A 23,601-nucleotide genomic window follows, 5' to 3' on the forward strand; every position below is an offset into this window, starting at 1 on the left:
GAGACTGAATTTACATCAATGACTTGGATAATAAAGAGACTGACAAGTACAGATAATCTACCACAAATGTATCCAAGCCCCAGTTTCTCAAGTCCCAAATCATCTGCTACACTGCTACCAGAGTCACTGTTATAAAACACAATCTTAAGAATGCTGCCCTTGTTTTGAAAACCCATCAAAGGTCTGGTATGCTGCCACCCCTCATGGAATTAATTAAAACCGTGTAGTTCTGTCACACAAACTCATTGATAATTTAGCCCCAACCTTTCTGTCTCCATTTTTGACACTTTACCTCACTTGCCCTAAGGTGTTGTTCTATTGTTGCTATTGTTTAGTTGCTAAGTCACATCTGACTCTTTTGTGACCACATGGAGTGTAGCCTGCCAGGCTCCTCTGTCCATGGGATTTCCCAGGCAAGAATACTGGAGTGGGTTGCCATTTCCTTCTCCAAGGGATCATCACAACCCAAGGATTGAACCTACATCTCCTACACGGGCAGAAGGAATTTTTTATTAACACTGAGCCACCAACGAAGCCCTGCATCCTAAGGTGAGGTCGTACTTAGACTTATTAAAGTCTCTACAGTTTCAAAAGTGCTGTGCTATTTCATGTATAATTCTGCATATGCTGTTGTGTGCCTGTACTGGCTTCAGCCTCATTCCAATCCAAACCCTCCTCATTAGTAAAAACAAAACAGAAAAATTATGCATTCATGTTTCGTCTACTGTGAAAAGTTCCCTAATGTCTCATGACCAAAGTTAATCACTCCTTCTTTAGTGCCATTGATGAACCCTTGTATTTTCTTTTATAACATTAATCAGGTTTGTATTGTAAGTACTTATTTATATGATTCTCCCATCTTAAGTTTGTTAATAGAACATTTTTTCTCTAATTTCCTTACTGCCTCATATATATAATAGGGCTCAATAGCATTTGCTGAATGAATAAATGGTAAGAAAATCTCAAGCTAACTCATAAGAATTGTATATGCTTAGCTAGGAGGGTCAAAAACAGATTCAGCAGCAATCTTTAAATTTCTGAACAGCAATTATGTAAAAGAACTCACTTGTTCTTTGTGGCTCTAAAGGGCAAATGAGGACCAGGAACATTACAAAGAGATACACTGTGCTTTGACATAAAGAACCTTCTAACAATTAATACCCTCAATGGGCTGCATTGAGGAAATAGAGTTGCTTGTTAGTGAAAGAATTCAAGCAGAGGCCAAACCACATCTATCAGGTGCCTAAACTCTCTCACAATAGAGAGGCGGATACTTAGCTCTGGGGTTGTTGTTGTTTAGTTGACACTTTGCTCATCTGACCTAGAAGCACTTTCTGAATATTTCTCCTGACCAAGGCAACTGTCTTTTATTCCACTTGATGTTATGACATTTCCATCAAAATCAAAAGATTTTGGTGGTCTCACACAAAAGCAAAACAAGTTTATCTCTTCATTACAATGTGTAGCTAGTTGTTATTTTAATCAAGAACATTTTATAGTGGTCAGCTTCTAATTTTTTTTCTTCATGCAGTATAATTCTCACTTATGTTAATAGTATAACCTATTTTGAAAGAAAACCACTGTCCTAGTATGGTATTCTTGTGCTTCTGGAAGTATATCACAAACATGGACGTCACTCTCTGGTTATATGTTCAATTACTGTGCTGGTTACTTCATATCATTTTTATCAAAAGCTATATTTTTTAATCTTTAGATAACAAATTTTGTGTATTCAACACCCAATTATGAATTGCAACAAATCTTTTGTTTTCCAACAACACCCAAGCTCTTTAACTCCTGGTGTACCGATTAAGTTAAAAAGCCAATTCAACATGGGTAAGGTAAGGAGTGTAAAGGGCTATGTAACCAAAAAAGCAACTCAAATTTTATCACTCTTCACAACACAGAAACTACTTAGTCAATTAAGACCTTTAATGATTTAAAACTTCAATAACTTACGTCAAAACTTAAATTTATACACAATACATCTTCCTGATAATGAATAATTTTCTCATGGGTGACAGATTTAAATTGTTTGCTAATTTTACCATGGTCCTTGTAGGAGAAACTTACCTTTTAGCACTGGAGCTCAAGTAAGAATACATTGTATAAAACTGTGTATTATACTTATACTTTGATATATGTAATTTTTAATATATGAATCTGTCATACTAACAGTGTAAACTTTTAAAGTCTAAATTAAACCTTATATATAGGTTTTTGAAAAGGAAGAGGAACTAGAGATCAAATTGTCAACATCCGTTGGATCATTGAAAAAGCAAGAAAGTTTCAGAAAAGCATCTATTTCTGCTTTATTGACTATGCCAAAGCCTTTGACTGTGTGGATCACAATAAATTGTGGAAAATTCTGAAAGAGATGGGAATACCAGACCACCTGACTTACCTCTTGAGAAATCTGTATGCAGGTCAGGAAGCAACACTTAGAACTGGACACGGAACAACAGACTGGTTCCAAATAGGAAAAGGAGTACGTCAAGGCTGTGTATTGTCACTCTGCTTATTTAACTTATATGCAGAGTACATCATGAGAAACGCTGAGCTGGATGAAACACAAGCTGGAATCAAGATTGCTGGGAGAAATATCAATAACCTCAGATATGCAGATGACACCACCCTTATGGCAGAAAGTGAAGAAGAACTAAAGAGCCTCTTGATGAAAGTGAAAGAGGAGAGTGAAAAAGTTGGCTTAAATCTCAACATTCAGAAAACTAAGATCATGGCATCTGGTCCCATCACTTCATGGCAAATAGATGGGGAAACAATGGCAGACTTTATTTTTCTGGGCTCCAAAATCACTGCAGATAGTGACTACAGCCATGAAATTAAAAGACGCTTATTCCTTGGAAGAAAAGTTATGACCAACTTAGACAGCATATTAAAAAGCAGAGACATTACTTTATCAACAAAGGTCTGCCTAGTCAAGGCTATGGTTTTTCCAGTAGTCATGTATGGATGTGAGAGTTGGACTATAAAGAAAGCTGAGCGCCGAAGAATTGATGCTTTTGAACTGTGGTGTTGGAGAAGACTCTTGAGAGTCCCTTGGACTGCAAGGAGATCCAACCAGTCAATCTTAAATGAAATCAGCCCTGAATATTCATTGGAAGGACTGATGCTGAAAGCTGAAACTCCAATACTTTGGCCACCTGATGCAAAGAGCTGACTCATTTGAAAAGACCCTGATGATGGGAAAGATTAAAGGCGAGAAGAGAAGCGGACGACAGAGGATGAAAAGGTTGGATGGCATCACCGACTCAATGAACATGAGTTTGAGTAAACTCCGGGAGTTGGTGATGGACAGGGAGGCCTGACGTGCTGCAGTCCGTGGGGTTGCGAAGAGTCAGACATGACTGAGCGACTGAACTGAACTGATACAATCTGTCACTAAAACATATTTCTTTTGCAAGACATAACTTGTTAAGAAGCCATGAAGGTGCTTAATTTTCAGTTGTGTTTGACTCTTTGTGACCCTATGGATTGTACCCCACCAGGCTCCTCTGTTGATGGAATTTTAGGCAAGAACACCAGAGTGAATTGCAATTTCCTCCTCCTGAGGATCTTCCCAACCCAGGGTCTGAACCTGCATCTCTTGAACCTGCATCAGCAGGTGGATTCTTTACCACTGAGCCACCTGGGAAGCCCCAGGATGGGGATATTAGGGAAGTTAAGAGGAAGAGGCACAGTAACTATCTTTAAGAAGTTGCCAGAAGCATCCAGGGGCATTGATATAAGTAGAAGAGGAAAATAAATATGTGAATAACCTGTGGTAATACTCTGAAGCCCACAGACCAAAGTACAGAGCTAACTTCCAGCTAACATTTACTCTCTCCAGCAATTTTTCTCTGCACAAACCTCTTCAAATTCATTCTCTAACAGTTTCTCTTGTCTTTAATGAAACCCCCACACCTTCCCAATTTTGTCTCCTTTCTTACTACCTGAACTGGAATGCGTAAAAACAAAGTATTTATCTTTAGTTTATTTTGTACTCCTTGCGCTGTTTTTCGGAGAAGGCAATGGCACCCCACTCCAGTACTCTTGCCTGGAAAATCCCATGGATGGAGGAATCTGGTAGGCTGCAGTCCATGGGGTCCCACAGAGTGGGACACGACTGAAGCGACTTAGCAGCAGCAGCAGCAGCGCTGTTTTTAGAAAGGAGGTAAGATGAGCATTTTATGTTTTTCTAACAACAACAACAGAAACCAATACAGTTGTTGTGGCCTTTGAATAACTGTTTCCTGGGACAGCAAAAGAAAAGCATTTTGCCTACTTGACTAGAAAATGACTATCAACAGTGTAGATGAAAACCAGATTTGGAAATTCGAAATAATGTAGCTGTATATTACAGTACTGGGAAAATTACGAGAACACAGCACAGAATTTGATTTCAAATTAAGTTCATTTCCAAACTTAAAATGTTTTCATCTGTGTGAGGTTAGAGACAGACAGAAGGAAGTCTTTTTTTAACCAAGAAATGTAACCCAAACTCAAATTTAAATTAAAAAGCAACTGAAAAGCAAATTCAAAGGTAAATTAAAAATTAAACACATTACCAAGTTAACTCTTAAACTAGCTCTAAGTAGGAATGTAACTTGTGGCTTGATTTCCTAGGTAAGCTTCTCTTAATCACAGGAAAGAGCCTGCTGAAAAGCCAGACAGTCACATGGGTTTCCCTCTCTTTCTTGTTTTGGCTACAGAAATAAGAAGTGCAAGAAAGGCTGAAGCAGCAAATTCTGGAGGGGAATAAGCCACGTGCAACATGCAGAATTTTTTCTTAAAGGCATGGAAAAGAATTACAACTACTCAGCAGAAGGAAGGGAAATTAATGCCCTTTTTGATAAACTATAAATAAGAAGAAGTAAAGTTCTGACTCCATGTTGAAGAGACCTGAGTAAGGTTTTTTGAGTTAAAGTTTTTCACAGAACATGTAAGTACGGCTATTTAAAACCACATAAAGTGGAAGTAAAAGAACCTTCCCACTAATAAAAAGGAAAATAGGATTTTAATTATGCAGAGATAGCTTCTCAATCTAGTGCAAGTTAGTAAAATACTCTATATTTGTACTTACGTCTGTTCTCTCCTATATCTCTATTTATACTCATAAATTACACAGTACCTCAGTACAACCCAATTTTAAATCAATAAAGCAATCTAAGCTTTAAATGTATGTTGTACCTTCTTTTAATTACTACCTGGGGAGCTCTATGTATCAATAATTTCAGCTGACACCTGAACAACTCGGGGACTAGGGGGGGCCTAACATAGTCAAAAATCCCAGTATAATCTCATAGTCCGCCCTTCTTATCTGCAGTTCAGTTCAGTCGCTCAGTTGTGTCCAACTCTTTGCGACCCCATGGACTGCAGCACGCCAGGCTTCCCTGTCCATCACCAACTCCTGAAGCTTGCTTAAACTCACGTCCATCAAGTCAGTGATGCCATCCAACCATCTCATCCTCTGTCGTCCCCTTCTCCTCTGCACCCAGGAATTCAATCAACAGAGGATGGTGTAGGACTGTAGTATTTATTATTGAAAAAATCTACATGTAAGTGGACCTAGGCAGTTCAAACTCCTGTATGAAAACAGTCAACTGTATTTCACGAATTATAGTGTGGTAACCACTTTCATTAGAATCACTTGAGAAATCCTGTTAAACACTTGGGATTCCTACTGGACCCCACCCAAGATCTACAGAATCAAAAAGAGTGCTCAAGGAATTTGCATTCTTCACATCCCACCCCATCTCCACCACAGGTAATTTTAAACATTGCTGCCGCTGCTACTGTTAAGTCACTTCAGTTGTATCCACCTCTTTGTGACCCTATGGACAAGAGCCCACCAGGTTTCTCTGTCCATGGGATTCTCCAGGCAAGAATACTGGAGTGGATTGCCATGCCTCCTCTAGGGGATCTTCCTGACCGAGGGATCAAATCTGGGTCTCTGATGTCTCCTGCACTGGTAGCCAAGTTCTTCACCACTAGAGCCACCTGGAAAGCCCAGTTTTAAACATCAGTGTTTAACAACTACTGCAGAAGAGTCTAAGCAACAAGCAATCAGAACTCCCTGGGGAAAACTTTTAATGTAGCCAATAAGGCTCCCAGAAATAGGAATAATCCACCTCAAAAAGGTTTGGCTTTCCCTTACTCAATAATACATTTGGAGATGGGTAACAAATGTATCCGGAGAAGGCAATGGCACCCCACTCCAGTACTCTTGCCTGGAAAATCCCATGGATGGAGGAGCCTGGTAGGCCACAGTCCATGGGGTCGCTAAGAGCCGGACATGACTGAGCGACTTCACTTTCACTTTTCCCTTTCATACACTGGAGAAGGAAATGGCAACCTACTCCAGTATCTTGCCTGGAGAATCCCAGAGATGGCGGAGCCTGGTGGGCTGCCGTCTATGAGGTCGCACAGAATCGGACATGACTGAAGCGACTTAGCAGCAGCAGCGGCAACAAATGTATCACTTCAAAATCTCCCAATGTTTCCACATTTCCCCATAGCTTTCCTACCACAACATACTAAGTATAAAATATATGAGTAAGCCAAGTTAAACAGCTCATGAATTTAAACTTAAAATGTGTCTTTCCCTGTCTACATAAGGTCCTTAAAACAATAAAAGATACAGATATTTTAATCTTTTTCAACATACTCTCCTTTCAGTTCCTTCTCAGATTTGCTTTTCCGGCAAAGCTTCAAGACTTCTAGAAATGCTGTATCATTACACCAGAGTCCATTTTAACACCCATCCCAATCCCAAGTACAAACTGTTTTAAAATCTACTACACAAATTGTGCAATGCTTCTTTAGTTAGTACACAAAAAATTCATCCCAGGCTCTCCCTTTTTTTAAACCAGTGATTTCAGTGAGGGAGTTGGGAAAGGGATTGTAGCCGTCTTCTGTAGTCTGAATAATAAGATGTGAGGTCCTCGCTGTGCACCACATAATAAATACAAGGCACTTACCATATTATCTCATTTAACGCTCATGACAATCCCATGAGATCGGTATCGTTATTACCCACATTTTACGGATGAGTTGCCTAAGGTCCAGAGAGGTCAAGTTACCTATCCATAAGTACACAGCTAGTAAGCTAATTTTCATCCCAATCCCAAAGAAGGCCAATGCCAAAGAATGTTCAAACTATCATACAATTGAGCTCATTTCACATGCTAGCAGGGTTATGCTCCAAGTTCTTCAAGCTAGGTTTCAGCAGTACTTGAACAACTTTCAAATGTAAAAACTCTGTTTAGAAGAGGCAGGAACCAGAGATCAAACTGCCAACATGGAGAAAGCAAGGGAATTCAGAAAAACATTTAGTTCTGTTTCACTGACTACAAGAAAACCTTTGCCTGTGTGGATCACAACAAACATATTCTTAAAGATATGAGAATACCAGATCACCTTACCTGTCTCCTGAGAAACTGGTATGTGGGTCAAGAAGAAACAGAACCAGATGCAGAACAACTGACTAGTTCAAAATTGGGGAAGGAGTATAACAAAGCTGTATATTTTCCTCCAGCTTATTTAACTTATATGCAGAGTATATCATACAAAATGCAGGTCTGGAGGAATCACCAGCTGGAATCAAGATTGCCAGGAGAAATATCAACAACCTCATATATGCAGATGATACTCTAATGGCAGAAAGTGAAGAGGAAATAAAGAGCCTCTTGATAAGGGTGAAATAGGAGAGTGGAAAAGCTGGCTTGAAACTCAACATTAAAAAAACTAAGATCATAACATCTTGTCCCATCACTTCATGGCAAACAGTTGGGAAAAAGTCGAACCAGTGACAGATTTTATTTTCTTGGGCTCCAAAAATCACTGCAGATGGTGACTGCAGCCATGAGATTAAAAGACGCTTGTTTCCTATAAGGAAAACTATGACAAACCTATACAGTATATTAAAAAGCAAAGACATCACTTTGCTGACAAAGGTCTGTATAGTCAAAGCAATGGTGTTTCCAGTAGTCATGTACAGATGTGAGAGTTGGACCATAAAGAAGGCTGAGTGCCCAAGAATTGATACTTTTGAACTGCGGTGCTAGAGAAGACTCCCGAGAGTTCCTTGGACTGCAAGGAGATCAAACCAGTCAATCCTAAAGGAAATCAACCCTAAATACTCATTGGAAGGACTGATGCTGAAGCTGAAGCTCTAATAGTTTGGCCACCTGATGGGAAGAGCCAACTCGCTGGAAAAGACCCTGATGCTAAGAAAGATTGAAGGCAAAGGAGAAGAGGGTGGCAGAGGATGAGATGGTTAGACAGCACCACTGACTCAATGGACATGTGCTGTGCCTGTGCTCAGTCACTTCAGTCATGTCAGACTCTTTGCGACCCCATGGACTATAGCCTGCCAGGCTCCTTTGTCCATGGGATTCTAAAAGCAAGAACACTGGAGTAGGTTGTCATGAGACCATTAGACAGCATCATCGACTCAAAGGACATGAATTTGAACAAACTCTGGGAGATGGTGGATGACAAAGGAGCCTGGTGTGCTGCAGTGCATGAGGTCACAAAGAGTCAAACATGACGCAGTGACTAAAAAACAACAACAAGCTAATTCAAACCCAAGCAGTCTAACTCCACAATCAGCATCTTTAAGCACTACACTATAACCATCCAGGGCTTCCCTGGTGGCTCAGCGGGTAAAGAATCCATCTGCCATGTGGGAAGCCTGGGTTCAATCTCTGGGTTGGGAATATCCCTTGGAGAAGGGAAAAGCTACCCACTCCAGTATTCTAGCCTGGAGAATTCCATGGACTGTATAGTCTTTCACTTCACTGACTGAGTGACTTTCACTTCACTTTACTTCACTTCTATATCCATCCTATAGCTTAAAGATTCCACCTGCCAAGGGAAAGTCCCCTGAATCCAACTAAGGGTTGAGAATTATGAAGCATCTAATTTTTTTAATCTGCTTTTAGGTTATTTTGCGGTATAACAAGGCTAAGGACTATTGCACTAAGCTATCAGTTCCCCAAAGTGGCACACTGGCAAACTTTGAGAAAAAACTCATGGTCTGGAAGTTAAAATATCAAACTCCAATTCACTGATTAACTAGAATTTACTTATTATCTTACTCTCTCTTTTTCCTACTCCAAAGAAATCATAAAGAAAAAAAAATCTAGAATTTGCTAAAGAAAAAAAAAAAGAGAGCTGTTGGTCTGTTTATGAGACACTAAACAAAGATCACTGATGTTCAGACTGATGTTTAGCATGATTACTCTCAGGCAGAGTTAGGACTTTACCAAAAAAATCTTCAAGGTAGAATTTAAGAGTTGAAGGGGTATTTCTATCCCTGGCAACTTTTTCATTTTACAGATGAAAAAACATGCTGTTTTTTTAAAAGCATTCTCTTTAACTCAATTCACATTTGTAGTATTTAGCCAACAAATATTTGAGGTTTACAACAGTGAGTGCAAGCGAATTACACAACATCATAGTGTATTGGAGCTGAAAGGCACTCTGAATCTCCAAATTTCACAGATGAGGAAAGTGAAGTGCAGAAATTTAGTGATTTGCCCAAGATCACATAAATTATTTAATGATACAAGAAAAGAAACTACCAGGACAAAAGTCAAGTTTCTTATTTCTCAAGACAATAGTATTTTCACTACATCAAAAGCTATGTTTTCATTCATAAATTTCTTATAATTCACAGAAATCAATGTATTAGCTTCAAACCCCAGAAATCATACCTATGCCTAGTTCTTATTTTTTTTTTAATTAACTCTCTGTCTCTGGGCAAATAGCCATAAAATAAAAATAAACCCTATCTTTCTTAGGTCACAGGAATATTTCAGGAATCAAAAAAATTATAAAGGAAAAACATATTAAAATAATTTTGGAAAAAATATGTAATTATGTAAAATTAAAATATACTTGACATTTTTTTTCCAGAGGCAAATGGATACTGGTTGTTAAATCCAAATAATCTGAATTGAAAAGCTTTAAAAAACATTGCTTTAGATCACCTGAACTCATTATCATTTCATTTCCAATACTAAATTAATACCATCTTACTAAGTGATGGCTAGCAAATAGAAGCTAACCCTGATTTTCCATAGAGTATTAAAGAATGAATAAAGTGATTCCTAAAATTCCTTCTACTTTAAACAGTTCTGATTTTACAGTAAAACACAATAGTTTCCCAAATAAAAGTCTTACAGCCAACAATAAAGATGTGGTGCACGCGTGCTCAGTTGTGTCCAACTCTCTGTGACCCCATGGACTGTAGGCAGTCAGGCTCCTCTGTCCATGGAATCTTCCAAGCAAGAATACTGGCGCGGGTTGTTACTTCCTTCTCCAGTGGATCTTCCCAACCCAGGGATCGAACCGGAGTCTCCTGTGTCTCCTGCATTGGCAGGCAGATTCTTTACCACTGAGCCACCTGGGAAGGCTCTTTTAGTCAATAACTCTATGCCAAACAAAGCATGAAGTTTAACTAGTAATAACGTACAAATGATGGATTCTTAGTTGTGACAAATGTACCACAGTTATGTGATGCTGTCAACAGGAGAACTGGACGAGGGATATACCAGAATTTTCTATAGTACCTTTGCAACTTTTCTATAAACATAAAACTATTCTTAAGAAAGTATCTTAAAAAATAAAAACTAAATCTCAAAAAATAAAATAAAAAATAAATCTCTGTGCTTTACCATGGAAGCCTGATTCTTAACCAATGGACCACCAGGTAAGTCCCAATTCCAAGTTAACATTAGAGTCTGCTTTGCTTACTGGGGCTTAGTGTTAAAATGTTAGTTTAGTTTAGCACTTCAAAATAATGTTTGAGTGATTAAAATTAACTAAGTCCCACAAAAATTAGTGTTTCCCAATACTTTCTACTGAATTGATATTCAGATGATTACATCTCTAACCACGAACTCCTTGAATCAATGTTGGATTTCTAATGGTTTGGTATAGATAACTAGTGTTTCGCAGTTGGTTGGTTTTTTTTAAGAAATTATTGGATCTGAGTGGGGGAAAGGGCTAGACATAAGAGAAGGAAACAAAGACTCTTCAGCCATTAGCTCCCCAATTTAATATTATAATGGGTAGCTTCACAACACTCTAAAATCTTAAAAGACTCATTTTTATTCTAGAGCAACTAATTACACATTCTTTTTAGTTTTTCTAAAATTTTACACTTTAAATTATATTAATATAAAAGTAATGTCCAACAGAATTTCCTTAGTGACACATTAATGAATATTTTTATAGTATTGTAATAACAAAAAATTAATGTTTAGAGCAAGATATTTCTTAATTCTCCTTTTAAATAATCATACCACACCTGTTATAAAGAACTGTTTGCTTTGGGGAGCTATAAAAATCTTTTAAAACTTATCAGAGGTTTGATATTTTACCTTTTCTTTATTGAAATGTTAAAGAAGGGATTTTTTTTTTTTTTTTTTTGAGAAACTGGTCCTGAAACTGTGGCTTTTATTTTAGTTGACTGGGAAGAATACACACTGTAGGACAAATAAGGGAGCCCTATCTGACCAAGGTCACTGATGGCTCAGTCAGGTGAATAATGATTTCATCAACTAGTGTACATCAACTAAATTTTGAGTAGGAGTGAAAATATGGTTGATTTTATTGTTTCTGAGAGTCTTAAATTAAGAAAAATTATAACAGAAATTTTTAAAATTCTCAATATCATAACAAAAAGAATATATATTCTCAACAATTTTCATAGCGGGGAGATTGGAGACTGCCTATCAGGGAGATTGGAGACTGCCTATATATGAAAGTGAAAGTTGCTCAGTCGCGTCTGACTCTGCGACCCCATGGACTACACTGTCCATGGAATTCTCCAGGCCAGAATACTGGAGTGGGTAGCCTTTCCCTTCTCCAGGGGATCTTCCCAACCCAGGGATCGAACCCAGGTCTCCAGCATTGCAGGCGGGTTCTTTACCAGCTGAGCCACAAGGGATGCCCAATATGTGAAAAGAAACCACTAAATGAGCCTACCATTGCTAGTCTTCCCTGTTCAGCCTCCCATAATAAAAAGAGATCCACAAAAATAATTTTGTGCAACATTTAGAAAGTTTCAGAGTTGGTAACTACAGGGTAAGCTACATGAATCTCTATGTTCCAGGATCTATAAAATCAATCTATAAAGATTTATATAAATTCCAGAATCTATAAAGTTTATCTTTAAGATAGAAGGAAAAAAATCTTCAGTATTTTTTCCCTACCTTAGTCATGTATGGAGAAGGCAATGTATGGAGAAGGCAATGGTGACCCACTCCAGTGCTCTTGCCTGGAGAGTCCCATGGACGGAGGAGCCTGGTGGGCTGCAGTCCACGGGGTCGCTGAGAGCTGGACACGACTGAGCGACTTTACTTTACTTAGTCATGCCCTTTTAAGTTACAAAATTCTTGTGATTTATCATGAAGCTTTTGTAAAAAAAAATATTAACACTATCAGGAGACACAGATATGTACTTGCGTGTTTCTAAACAACAGTGACTTTGCCAGTGCAATCAGAACAAAAGTATTCAATTTGAATATTAATACTCAAAAGTATTAAATGCCTTTTAAAATACACCTGTTAAGAGCATACATAAAAAACAAACAAAAAGGAGTGTATAACTTAAAAAATGAACCATTCTAGTTTGAAAACAAGACATGGATTTGCTTAAAGGACCCATAAAAATGGTTTAAAGTTACTTCACTTTCAGAACGGAATAATAAACATACCCTTGAGAAACAAGGGTACAAACACAAGAGATTTGTTTTTTAGCTTTCATCTTCTCACTGTTAAGTTGGTGAGAGTGGCAGCAGTGGTATGCACCTAGCACTTCAAAACTTTTAGAGACAGGAAAAGGCCAAGGACCTGAGGGAATGTTACTGCTGCTGCTGCTGCTGCTAAGTTGCTTCAGTTGTGTCCAACTCTTTGCAACCCCATAGATGGCAGCCCACCAGGCTCCCCTGTCCCTGGGATTCTCCAGGCAAGAACACTGGAGTGGGTTGCCATTTCCTTCTCCAATGCATGCATGCAGGCTAAGTCGCTTCAGTCATGTCTGACTCTGTGAGACCCCATGAACAGCAGCCCACCAGGCTTCCCTGTCCACGGGATTCTCCAGGCAAGAATACTGGAGTGGGTTGCCATTTCCTTCTCCTGAATGTTACTCCTAGGGCTCCCGTAATCAAGCCACTATAAACACAGATGCCCACGTACAGCTGAGGCAAGCTCCCAACAGAGTCTGAAATAGAACTCACTTCATCTAGAAGGGAGGGCAAGCAGGAAGGAGATAATGAGAACTGTCCCATCTTGGACCAAATTCCTTTTTCTCTTACATCATTTCTACCCTACTCAGTGAGGCTTCTGTAAATGATGTGCCTTGATTGAACAAATTTTTGTAGTAACAGATAAACAGAGCCATAAAATGGTCCACTCTCTTTACTTGTAAAAGGTTAAAACACACATGAAACTAGTCTTTTAAAGTATTTCTTGTTATAGATTTTTTGACCCAGTTAAGAGAAAGAGAGGAAATGGAAAGGAGAAGGGAAAGATGTAGATAATCAGGTGGGAAAGAAAAGCGTCACAGGTAAACAGAAGTTATGATTCAATTCCTGGACTGAAAATCAGGAACCCTGGTTTCTAACCCAGTTCTGCCATTAGCTGACAACTGTTTATGGGAAGAAAAACACTCCAAGGTTGTAGGGAAAAGAGAAAATTCTGATTACTCTTTTTGGAAATAGAAGATTTGTTCAAAATTATACTACCTAGAGAACAGTAAAAGAGGGAGAGTCCATGAAAGTTGTCACTTCAACACAATCTGAATGGGGTTCTTCATACAACATTAGATATTTTAGATTCAGAAATGAAGGTCATAGTCTTTGCCTTGAAGGTGTTCAGCATCCACTTAAGGTTTTGACTAAAGGCTAACAGAAAAATAGTCCTAATGTCTGATTACGCCCTTTCCCAAGAATGTTATATGAAGGAAACAGTGATGCTTAGAATCTTGACATTCAGATCTCAAAAATGAAGGCTAGAGAAATTAACGTCAGGTGACCTAAGTTTACTGACTTTACACTCAGTGCTCTGATACACACGAAAAGTATCTCATATGAACATCAACTAAGCCATATGAATGTCAACTAGCTATGCTCTCCAAAGCCCTGTTCAAGTCTAAAACTGCCTGATACCTGACATCAAAACATGACCAATAAATACTCACAAATTCCACACAAAAAAGTAAAAACAAAACAAAACAAAATACCTACTGGCTTCACACACCTTAAGAGCTTTAAAAATATTGCCACTACTAGCTTTACATATGTCTCTTTGCATAGATCTTTGCACAATTTGAGGCACAAATACACATTTCACCGCTATATATGTTGTCCTATGAGTAAAACAGGGCTTCTCTGGTAGCTCAGCTGGTAAAGACTCTGCCTGCAATGCGGGAGACCTGGGTTTGATCCCTGGGTTGGGAAGATCCCCTGGAGGAGGGCACGGCAACCCACTCTAGTATTCTTGCCTGGAGAATCCCTATGGACAAAGGAGCCTGGTGGGCTACAGTCTGTGGTCACAAAGAGTTGGACACCACTGAGCAACTAAGCACACACATGACTAAAACATAATTAGGATTTCCCCAGTCTTGATTTAAACAACTTCATAATTTATTTGTAAATGTACACAAGTAGAAAAAAATAAAAGCTAACAGAGTAGAAAAGGGAATAAGAAACACTAATTTCAATCAGAAAACTGTCTGTGAGTCTACAGATATGCACACTAATTGTATAATCCTCTCAAATCTGAGCCTCATTACTTGTTTCTTTATTTCTGGTTTTTGTCATGATCCCTGAAAAGGGAACAAAAACGCAGAAGAAAGGAGAAAGAACTTTGAAAGGGAGGGTTTTCCAAGTTGGGAATATTTTCCTATTTGTCTAGAGACTTAAAGAAAAAAAAGCGTGCCAGAATTTGACTCATAGGAAACTGCTTTTTTACTAAAGTGCATTAAGATGAGTATTTTCTAACCACATATTTATCTCTATCAACGTCCCACTGAGAAACACGCAATGTCCAGCACCCCAATTTAACTTCAAGACTAGCAGGTCAAATCACATATACGACACCATAAAAAATTAACAGAAGTTGCAGAAAAAAAGCATAGGTCTATCTGGCAAAAGTGAGGAAAAGGGATTTTCTAGATAAAGCGCCATAGTAATTTGGTCTTTAAGGCTGGAGCAAATTTTAAACACTAAACTGACGGTATTTTAATAAAGCCACTGAAACAGGCTGTTAAACGCTATGAAACACAACCACCTCTATTTTCAATAACTCCCAAACTACTCGAATGGGTTTCGACTCCACGCAAAGAGACAGCTCTGCAAAATGACTTCCCTTTCTCTTTCACGACCACACCTGTACACACACACCCCGCACAGCCACCCGCCCCTAAATCCTTGTAGTATAGTACACGCGGACGAAGAAGGCTGTCTATTTCTCCAGAAGAGGCAAAACTGTAGATACGGCACTAGCACGCTGGCCTAAATTCACAGAAACCAGATGTGAATGCCAGGTACAGCGTCCAGCTCAGGGAAACACCAAGATTGGCTCCCAGAGCTCACAACTTCTCCGATCCAAACGCACAACACAATGCAGACCTAGTTTCTGGTCCCTCCTGTGACAAATCAAAGCTCAATCCTGACGCCAGCAAGAGCTACGCTGAGGCTGCCCTCAGTCGCTCTCCGCCCGGTCCTGGCCCCGAGCCCGCCCCAATCCCCGGCGTAGCCTGCGCTGTACCTGGCGAAGAAGTCGGCGAAGCCGCCGCTCCGTCGAGCCCGAGCCAAGGTCCCGGCAGGGCCCTGCTCCGCGGCCGGCAAGGACACCGGCGCCCCCGCCGGCTGCAGGTGGTCGCGGGCGCTTTGGCAGCGGCTCACCTCGAACGTATTCCGAGAGTTCAAGTGAACGTCGGAAAAACCGACGCAAGGCTCGGCGCCGGCGCCCCCACTAGTCCTCTCCGCCGAGGTGATGGACGACGCACCTCCCTCGGAACCCCCGGCGCCGGCTCCCGGCCGCTCCAAGTCCTCGCTGCCGCTGCCGTCGCTGGCCGGACTGTCCCTCGCGCCGCTGCCCGCGCCCTCGGGCTCCTCGGCGTCCGCCGCCTCCAGGCAGCAGCTCCGCAGTGGGTCCTCGAGCGGCGCGGCCCAGTCAGACAGGATGCCCGCGCCGTCCGCGCCCTCGTCGCCAGGCTCGTCCGGACGGAGGCGGCGGTGGCGCGGCTCCCGGCTGCCGGCGCGGGCCAGGTCGCGACAGTCCTGGCCCAGCAGAAAGCCCGAGTCCCCGTTGGTCATCCCTCCGTGTCGCGCCGAGCCAGCATCCGCCGCCTCCGCGTCGCGGTGCTTGGAGCCGGCGTCCGGCTGGCAGGCGTCCGAGCGCGGAGCTGCCGAGGGCGGCGGAGCACAAGAGTGGCCGGCGGGGAGCGGACAGTAGCACAGCCCGGGCTCCAGCTGTCCCCCGGCCGCCGCGAGGTAACGCCGAAGGAGCTGCTGAGGCGGCGGCGTCTCCTCCTCCTCTTCGGGAGGCTCCACAGCGCCGACGCCTCCGCCAAACCCGCCTGTGGCCCGAATCATTTTCCCGTCCAGGCCCGCGGGATCGGGCGCCAGCAAAGGGAGCAACTTGGCGTTTCTTGCCGAGCAGCCTCCGGCATCCTCCGGACCCACCATCTGGGGCCGGGTGAGCGCCGCCGGAGGAGGCGGCGGAAGCTCCCCAGCGCAGGCTTGGCCGGGGAAGAGCCCTGAGTGCTGGGGCCGCGGCGGCCACCGCCGCAACGTTCCCAGACCCACCCCTCCCTCCCGGGAATTCGGGCAGTTGCAGGAGGGCGGGCACGCGCCTGGGCTCGCGCACGCGCAAAAGCCAGACCGGTCAAGCTCCGACCTGGAGATTCCGCGAACCATAGAGACGGTAGCTAGAGAGACCCGCTCCGTGACACTGCGACCGTCAATCTGGGATCAGCCCTCTGGATAGTGGAGGCTGGTTGGCCCACTCCGATCATGACGGTCATTAGGGAAGCATGGGTATGGCTCCCTTAGCAAAAATTCACTTGATGTACTTATATCGGGTTTCCCTGGTGGCGGAGATGGTAAAGAATCCGCCTGCCAATACAGGAGACCCGGGTTCCATCCCTGAGTCACGAAGCTTCTCTGGAGAAGGAAATGGCAAACCACTCCAGTATTCTTGCCTGGAGAATTCCATGGACAGAGGAAACGGTCAGGCCATGGAGTCGCATAGAGTTGTACACCAATGAGCGACTAATACAATTTATGGGAATAGAACACAGGATTTAGATATAAGTCCTTCCACCTCTAGTTTATGTCCACTACTCCATCGCCACTATTCAGGGCTGTTTTCATCTCAAGTTAACACGCTTCCTTCTCCACTTCATCTTTCCCAATATTACCAAAGTTATGTTTCCCATCTAGGACATTTCATAACATCACTTTCTTAAAGATTTCCATTATCTCTTGAGGAGATAGAAGAAGTAGAGTCAGGCAGAGAGGGTTGTTGAAATAATTCCAGCACCCCATGAAAATGGATTAAAATGGGGTGATAACCAATGAATGGAAATGAAGTGTATTTAAGGTAGAAATCCCAAGATGTGATAACTGTTCAGATAGAATAGAAGGACTGAAGAGGGAGTGTTACCGAACATCACTAAGTCCGTGTGCCCGATACATAGGCCAAAACAGTGCTAAAACACTGGAGTCTGGAAGAGAGAAAGGTTTATTACAGAAAGGTTTATTACCATGCAAGGAGATGGGTGGCTCATACCTTAACCCCAAAGTTACTGAAAGCTTTCATCAAAGCGCTTTTAAAAGTAAAAGGTTAGGGAGGGTTATGGTTAGTTGCAACTTCTTGGTGTCAGAGCCTTTGTTCCTAAAGTCAGGTCATGGTCAGGTAACGATGTTCCTGTAAACCTCTACCAAACAAATGTTATTCTCTGTCCTGACAAGAAAGGGCAAGGTCCCAAGGTACATTTTTTACCCTCCAAGGTCCATGTCCTGGCTAAGAGGAAACAGAGCTCAGCATGCGGTTCCCTCAGGGTCAGGTTCCCCAGACCCTGACCAACTGTCATCACTGAGGGAGCCAGGCACTCAACTCATCTGGCCCTCAGGCTTCTCAAGCCACCCAAAGCGGGACACCAGGTCCCACATACTGTGACCCAGGCAGACCACCACTACTATGAGGTCCCAGAGACAAGGATGGGGGAGAGGTTCACCGCTGCCTCAAGGCCTGGGCCAAGGCTAGTGGAGGGCCTCGATGAGGGCTCTGAAGACCTACAGAACAGAGCCCCAAGCCTGTTCTGTTGGTGCCCAAGCTCACTCACTGACCAAAGGCCAGATGAACAGGAGGGTCCCAGGGAGAAGGCCAGGATCCACCTTTTACCTCACTCTCCATCTGAGGACCACTACTCCACTGTTGGCTGAATCCCCTTATTAACTGTCCTCTCTTAACAGTTGGTTGCTTGTGGGTGGGGTCCACTGCTGAGCTGTCTAATGTCTGAGCAGGGTCGTCGGGGTTGCTCATAGACAGTTGGTTGCCAGTGGGTGGGGACCTCTGACGCACCGACCAATGGCTGAGCAGGACCCATTTCCCGGTAACAGGGTGCAGAGAAATGGCACACAGCAATTGCTGCTGTGCTAAAGGCTGAGCTCACTGCACTGTTACAGGAGGAACCAGCCAATCACTACAAAACTCTTGAGAATGAAGCTGATGTGGTTTGAAAACATAGAGGTGGATTGGAAATAACTTGATTAATAGGGGAAATATAGCTGGGAAAGTAAAATATCCAGCATTTAGAGTTCTAAAACTTCGGTTAGGGCTTCAGTTTAAAGAGGCAGATTGAAGAGGTATTTGCATAATACAACTAGGTGAGTCACCGGTAATAACTTCGCCTGAGAAGAAAGACTAAAGATGAAGGTGGGGCAGAGACTCAAAGGTGTCGTTATTTAAGACGAGACAAAGAAATCGTATTGCAAGGGACTAAAGAGGCATTAGTTGTGGATAAAATGAAGTGGCAAATATAGACCACTCATTCTAGAAGTATGTCAATGAAAGGATAGCAGTAGGAGAATGGAGAATTAGAGGAAGCAGCATTGTCAAGCCTTTAAAAATATATATACACACAAAAACGTGAATATAATCTATATATAAGTAATAAAATGCATAAATAAAATGGACATCCATGTGCCTAGCATCCAGTTTAAGAAACATCATGTCTTTTATAATGAGCATTTCTCAAGGTCCTAAGTAAAGTGCCAAGGGTGTAGTTGGCAATACATTTTTTTTTTTTCCTTTTTTGGCTGAGAGTCCAAATCTTAGTGCAGGATCTTAGTTCCCTGACCGGGGATTGAACCCTTGCCCCCTGCAGTGGAAATATGGGAGTCTTAACCACTGGACTACCAGGGAAGTCCCTAGCAATACACTTATTATCAAGATTTTTCAGAAGAAGAAATGACCTCCAAGATACAGGTGAAAAAGTTAATATAGGAAGACAGAAAATATTTGTAATTCATATATCTGATAAAGGCCCAGTATCCAGAATATACAAAGAACTGAACTACAAGAAGACAACCCAATTTACAAATGAGTAAAGGAGTTGAACAGATATTTCTCTGAAAGAAGATATGCTAATAGCTGTTAATAAGCATATAAAATGATGTTCAACATAATCTCTAGGGATATGCAAATCAAAACCTCAAAGATAGCACTCACACCCACTGTGCTGTGCTGTGCTTAGTGGCTCAGTCATGTCCAACTCTGTGACCTCATGGACTATAGCCCACCAGGCTCCTCTGTCCATTGGGATTCTCCAGGCAAGAATACTGGAGTGAGTTGCCATGCTTCTTCCAGGGGATCTTCCTGACCCAAGTCTCTTATGTCTCCTACATTGGCAGACAGGTTCTTTACCACTAAGCAATTCTTTACCACTAAGCAATTCTACTCCTAGGTATATACCCAAAAGAATTGAAAACAGATGTTCAAACAAAAACTTGTAAGTGAATGTTTAGGGCTGCACTATTCATAAAAACCAAAAGATAGAAGCAACCCAAATGTCCATCAGTAGAGGAGTTAGTAAACAGAATGTGACATATACACACAGTAGACTATTATTAAGCCATAAAAAGGAATTAAGTATTGATAATTCTACAAAGTAGATGAATCTCAAAAAACTATTAAGCTAAGTGAAAGAAGCCTGCCACAAAAGATCACATGTTGTATAATTCCATTTATATGAACTGTCCAGAACAGGTAAATCCATAGAGAAAGAAAGCAGACTGGTGATTGTCAATGTCTAGGGCACAGGAAAAAATAGGGCAGGAATGTCTTACAGATGGGTTTTCTTTTGAGAGTGATGAACATGTTTTGGAACCAGATACAGGTGATTGTTGCATCACATTGTGAATGTACTAAATGCTACTGAATTGCACATTTTTAGATGGCTTTACTTTATGTGAATTCACCTCAATAAAAAAGTTAATGTAGGAGATATCTAGACGTAAGTATAGCTGTACAGTAAAATGGTAAAGATGAGCGTAGCTAAGAGAATTTAATTTCAATCTTTTCTCTTTTCATCTTTTTTCCTCTCTTCCTAGAGACTTTATCTCTGCAATTTTCTTCCTGCTGTCAAACCTCCCTAACTTGTTATTTTTTTCTAGCAACCACTCTACTTCTCCCTCTATGAATATCATACTATTTTTAAAATCAAGTTTCTTCAAGTTGTTTAATTTAGCTCATTTCCTTCCTTCCCCATGGTCAATAGAAGAAGGTTTTATGAACCATAATAGCCCATACAACCCTTCTGTTTTCTCAGTGCAGACTTCAAAATTGACACACATTTATATTTTGTAACTTTGTCTACAATAATAGTACTGCATAATTAATAATGTCAGTGATTCTTGTTAGTGATTAGTGGTTACACTTCCCACTTTCAACAATAAAATTTTCTGTCTTCTCTGATAAGTAATACCATAGCCTATCTTACAAAGAAAAAAAATCTACTTTCAAAGTGTAGCATATCCTTTTTGTGGTCCTTAAGTGTTTGACATAGAACTTTTAACACCACTTATTACATTACTACCACTCTAGGCATAAATAATATATCCTGGAACATTCCTATAAATCTGATGAAATCATTATGATGAGAAAGGATATTCTCAATCTCTGCCATAAAATATTACCCTAGTGAAAATATGAAGCTCCAATACTTTGGTCATCTGATGTGAACAGCCAACTCATTGGAAAAGACCCTGATTATGGGAAAGATTGAAGGTAGAAGGAGAAGAGGGCAACAGAGGAAGAGATGACTGGATGGTATCACCGATGCAGTGGACATGAACTTGGGCAAACTCTGAGAGATGGTGAGGGCCAGGGAGGCCTGGCATGCTGTAGTCCATGGGGTCGCAAAGAACCGGACATGACTGGGCAACTAAACAACATGAAAACAAAATATGAAAAACTACTGGTATACTTGGATTCTTACATTTCTAAGAAAATTTGACTTTCACAGAAATTTTCAAAATATATAATTAGTCATATTCTATGTGTGAATATAGAATCTTCATTATTGAAGGGTGAAGTATGGTACCATTATCCCATATTATTATTTTGCTACAATTGTACTCAAGGAGAGTACAAAGGCCTCCAAAAAAGGCCTCAGAACTCCTCAAAAATCATCAATTTTTTCTTGTTATACTGAATTTCCAAACAGCATTCAAACAGTTTTACCTTCTATCATGTTAAATCACCACCATCACCACGTGTATCGATTAAGTGATGTTTCTCACTTAGCTGCACATTAGCAGCAACATTTAGGGAATTTTTTTTTTTCTTAAACCCTGATGTCTGAGCCACACCCAAGAAGAATTAAGTCAATATCTCTGGGGGAGGAGCCCTTAAACTGGTATTAAAAGCCACTTGAGTAAATCTAATTTACAGCCAAGGCTAAGGAATACTGCCTTAGTAGCTACAACCTTCTCTCTCTGCTTCCCTAGGCTAAAGCTTCTTTAAAAGGATGTTCACACATTGTGCACCTCTAGAGGTGATACCCTGAGAAGGATACAATGTGTCCGAGGATGTAGAACCTCAGTCTAATCACGTAATACCATCAGATGAACTCAAAATGAGGAAAATTCTCCTTTAAAAAATGTAATGGTGGTGGTGGTGGGGTACTCTAGTCTTCAAAAATTAAAAAAAAAAGGCAAAATTATAAAAGGCAAAGAAAAGCTGTCAACATGTTTAAGATTAAAGAATATTAAAACAGTAAGACAGTTATATGTAATACCTGCCCCTAAATTGGACTTTGTATTATGTAGAGAAAAAGAAAATATTCTTTGAAGGACTGTATTAGATCAACCAATATAACTGTCTTAAGCGTAGTGGGTTAAATATAGGTGTCAATATAAATATTTTGACATTTTTATATTTATAATTAACAATTGCTATATTCTATAAGAAAAAGTTTCTATTCTTAGGAAATGTACACTGGAGTAGTTAGGATAAAAGGCCATGATATATGTAATTTACTCTCAAATGACTTAAAAAAATACACATGCACACACATATACACAGAACAAGGGATAAAGCAAATAGGATAAAATGTTAACAGTGGGATAAACAAGGTCCTATTGCATAGCACAGGTACCTATGTTCAATGCCCTGCGATACACTAAACCAGAAAAGAATATGTGTCTGTGTGTGTATGTGTGTATGTGTGTATGAATAACTTTGCTATATAGCAGAAATTAACACTATATTGTAAACCATACTTCAAAAAAATTTTTTAAAATGTTACACTAGGCAAATCTGGGAATGGTATGAGTGTTTCTTGTATTATTTTTATGTTTGTAACTTTTTGTAAGTTTATTTCCAAAGAATAACATTTTAAAGATGTCTCTAGTCTCTTATTTTCTCACTCCTCTCTGACCCCCAATTTACTGCATTCTAGCTTGTGTCCATAATCCTAGCTTGTGTCCACTCTCATTAATGACTTCCCTGTCCCTAATTTAAGAGAGAAATTCCAGTCTCCATCTTGCTTAATTTCTCAACAGCATTCATTCTGTTGATCACCTCTCCATTTTGAAACACTGATTCATCTGACTTTCAAACTTTTAAAAGAAAACACTTTTGCTCGTCTCAGTTTTCATTACTCCATTGTTGCCATACTCTCTCAGTTTTTCCCCTACCTCTATGGCTACTACTTAATTTCCTCAGGCAAGAAGAATTTCTTCCCTCTTAACTGAAATTTCCTAAAGGAATAGTTCTGAACCCTCTTTTCTTCTTATTCAACCCTCTTTAACCCAGGTAGTCTCAGTATTTAGATGATCATCTATCAACTGAAGACTCTCGAATTTGTATCAACAGCTCCAACATTATCGTCCAGATGCCTTCTTGATATTTATATATAGATATTTTTAGTCATGTACGGATATGAGAGTTGGACCATAAAGAAGGCTGACACTGAAGAATTGATGCTTTTGAATTGTTGTGATAGAGAAGACTCCTGAGAGTCCCATGGACTACAAGGAGATCAAACCATCCATCCTAAAGGAAATCAACTCT

At 40.7% G+C, this 23,601-nt stretch overlaps 1 protein-coding gene and 1 long non-coding RNA gene across 11 annotated transcripts in view; one reads left to right on the forward strand and one right to left on the reverse strand.

Annotated features, from left to right (window-relative positions):
* The window catches only part of TBC1D12 (TBC1 domain family member 12), an 86,820-nt gene extending 69,975 nt beyond the window's left edge, over positions 1-16,845 (reverse strand). For all 10 annotated transcript variants that reach the window (XR_014072384.1, XR_014072383.1, XR_014072381.1 and 7 more), the window contains exon 1: positions 15,784-16,845. Coding sequence is in view for 7 of the 10 variants with exons in the window: in XM_081553590.1 (XP_081409716.1) it covers positions 15,784-16,706 (923 nt within the window). In the remaining 3 variants the exon portion in view is untranslated. The remainder of the gene's footprint in view (positions 1-15,783) is intronic.
* LOC145531483 (uncharacterized) lies at positions 402-5,178 on the forward strand. The gene is made up of 2 exons (XR_014072470.1): positions 402-549; positions 4,713-5,178. It is a non-coding gene; the product is annotated as an uncharacterized LOC145531483 (long non-coding RNA).
* Positions 16,846-23,601: the final 6,756 nt, after the last annotated feature.

The sequence above is a fragment of the Giraffa tippelskirchi genome, chromosome 2 (genome assembly GCF_054371585.1).
Source record: "Giraffa tippelskirchi isolate mGirTip1 chromosome 2, T2T-mGirTip1v1.2.pri, whole genome shotgun sequence".
Classification (NCBI taxonomy): Eukaryota; Metazoa; Chordata; class Mammalia; order Artiodactyla; family Giraffidae; genus Giraffa; species Giraffa tippelskirchi.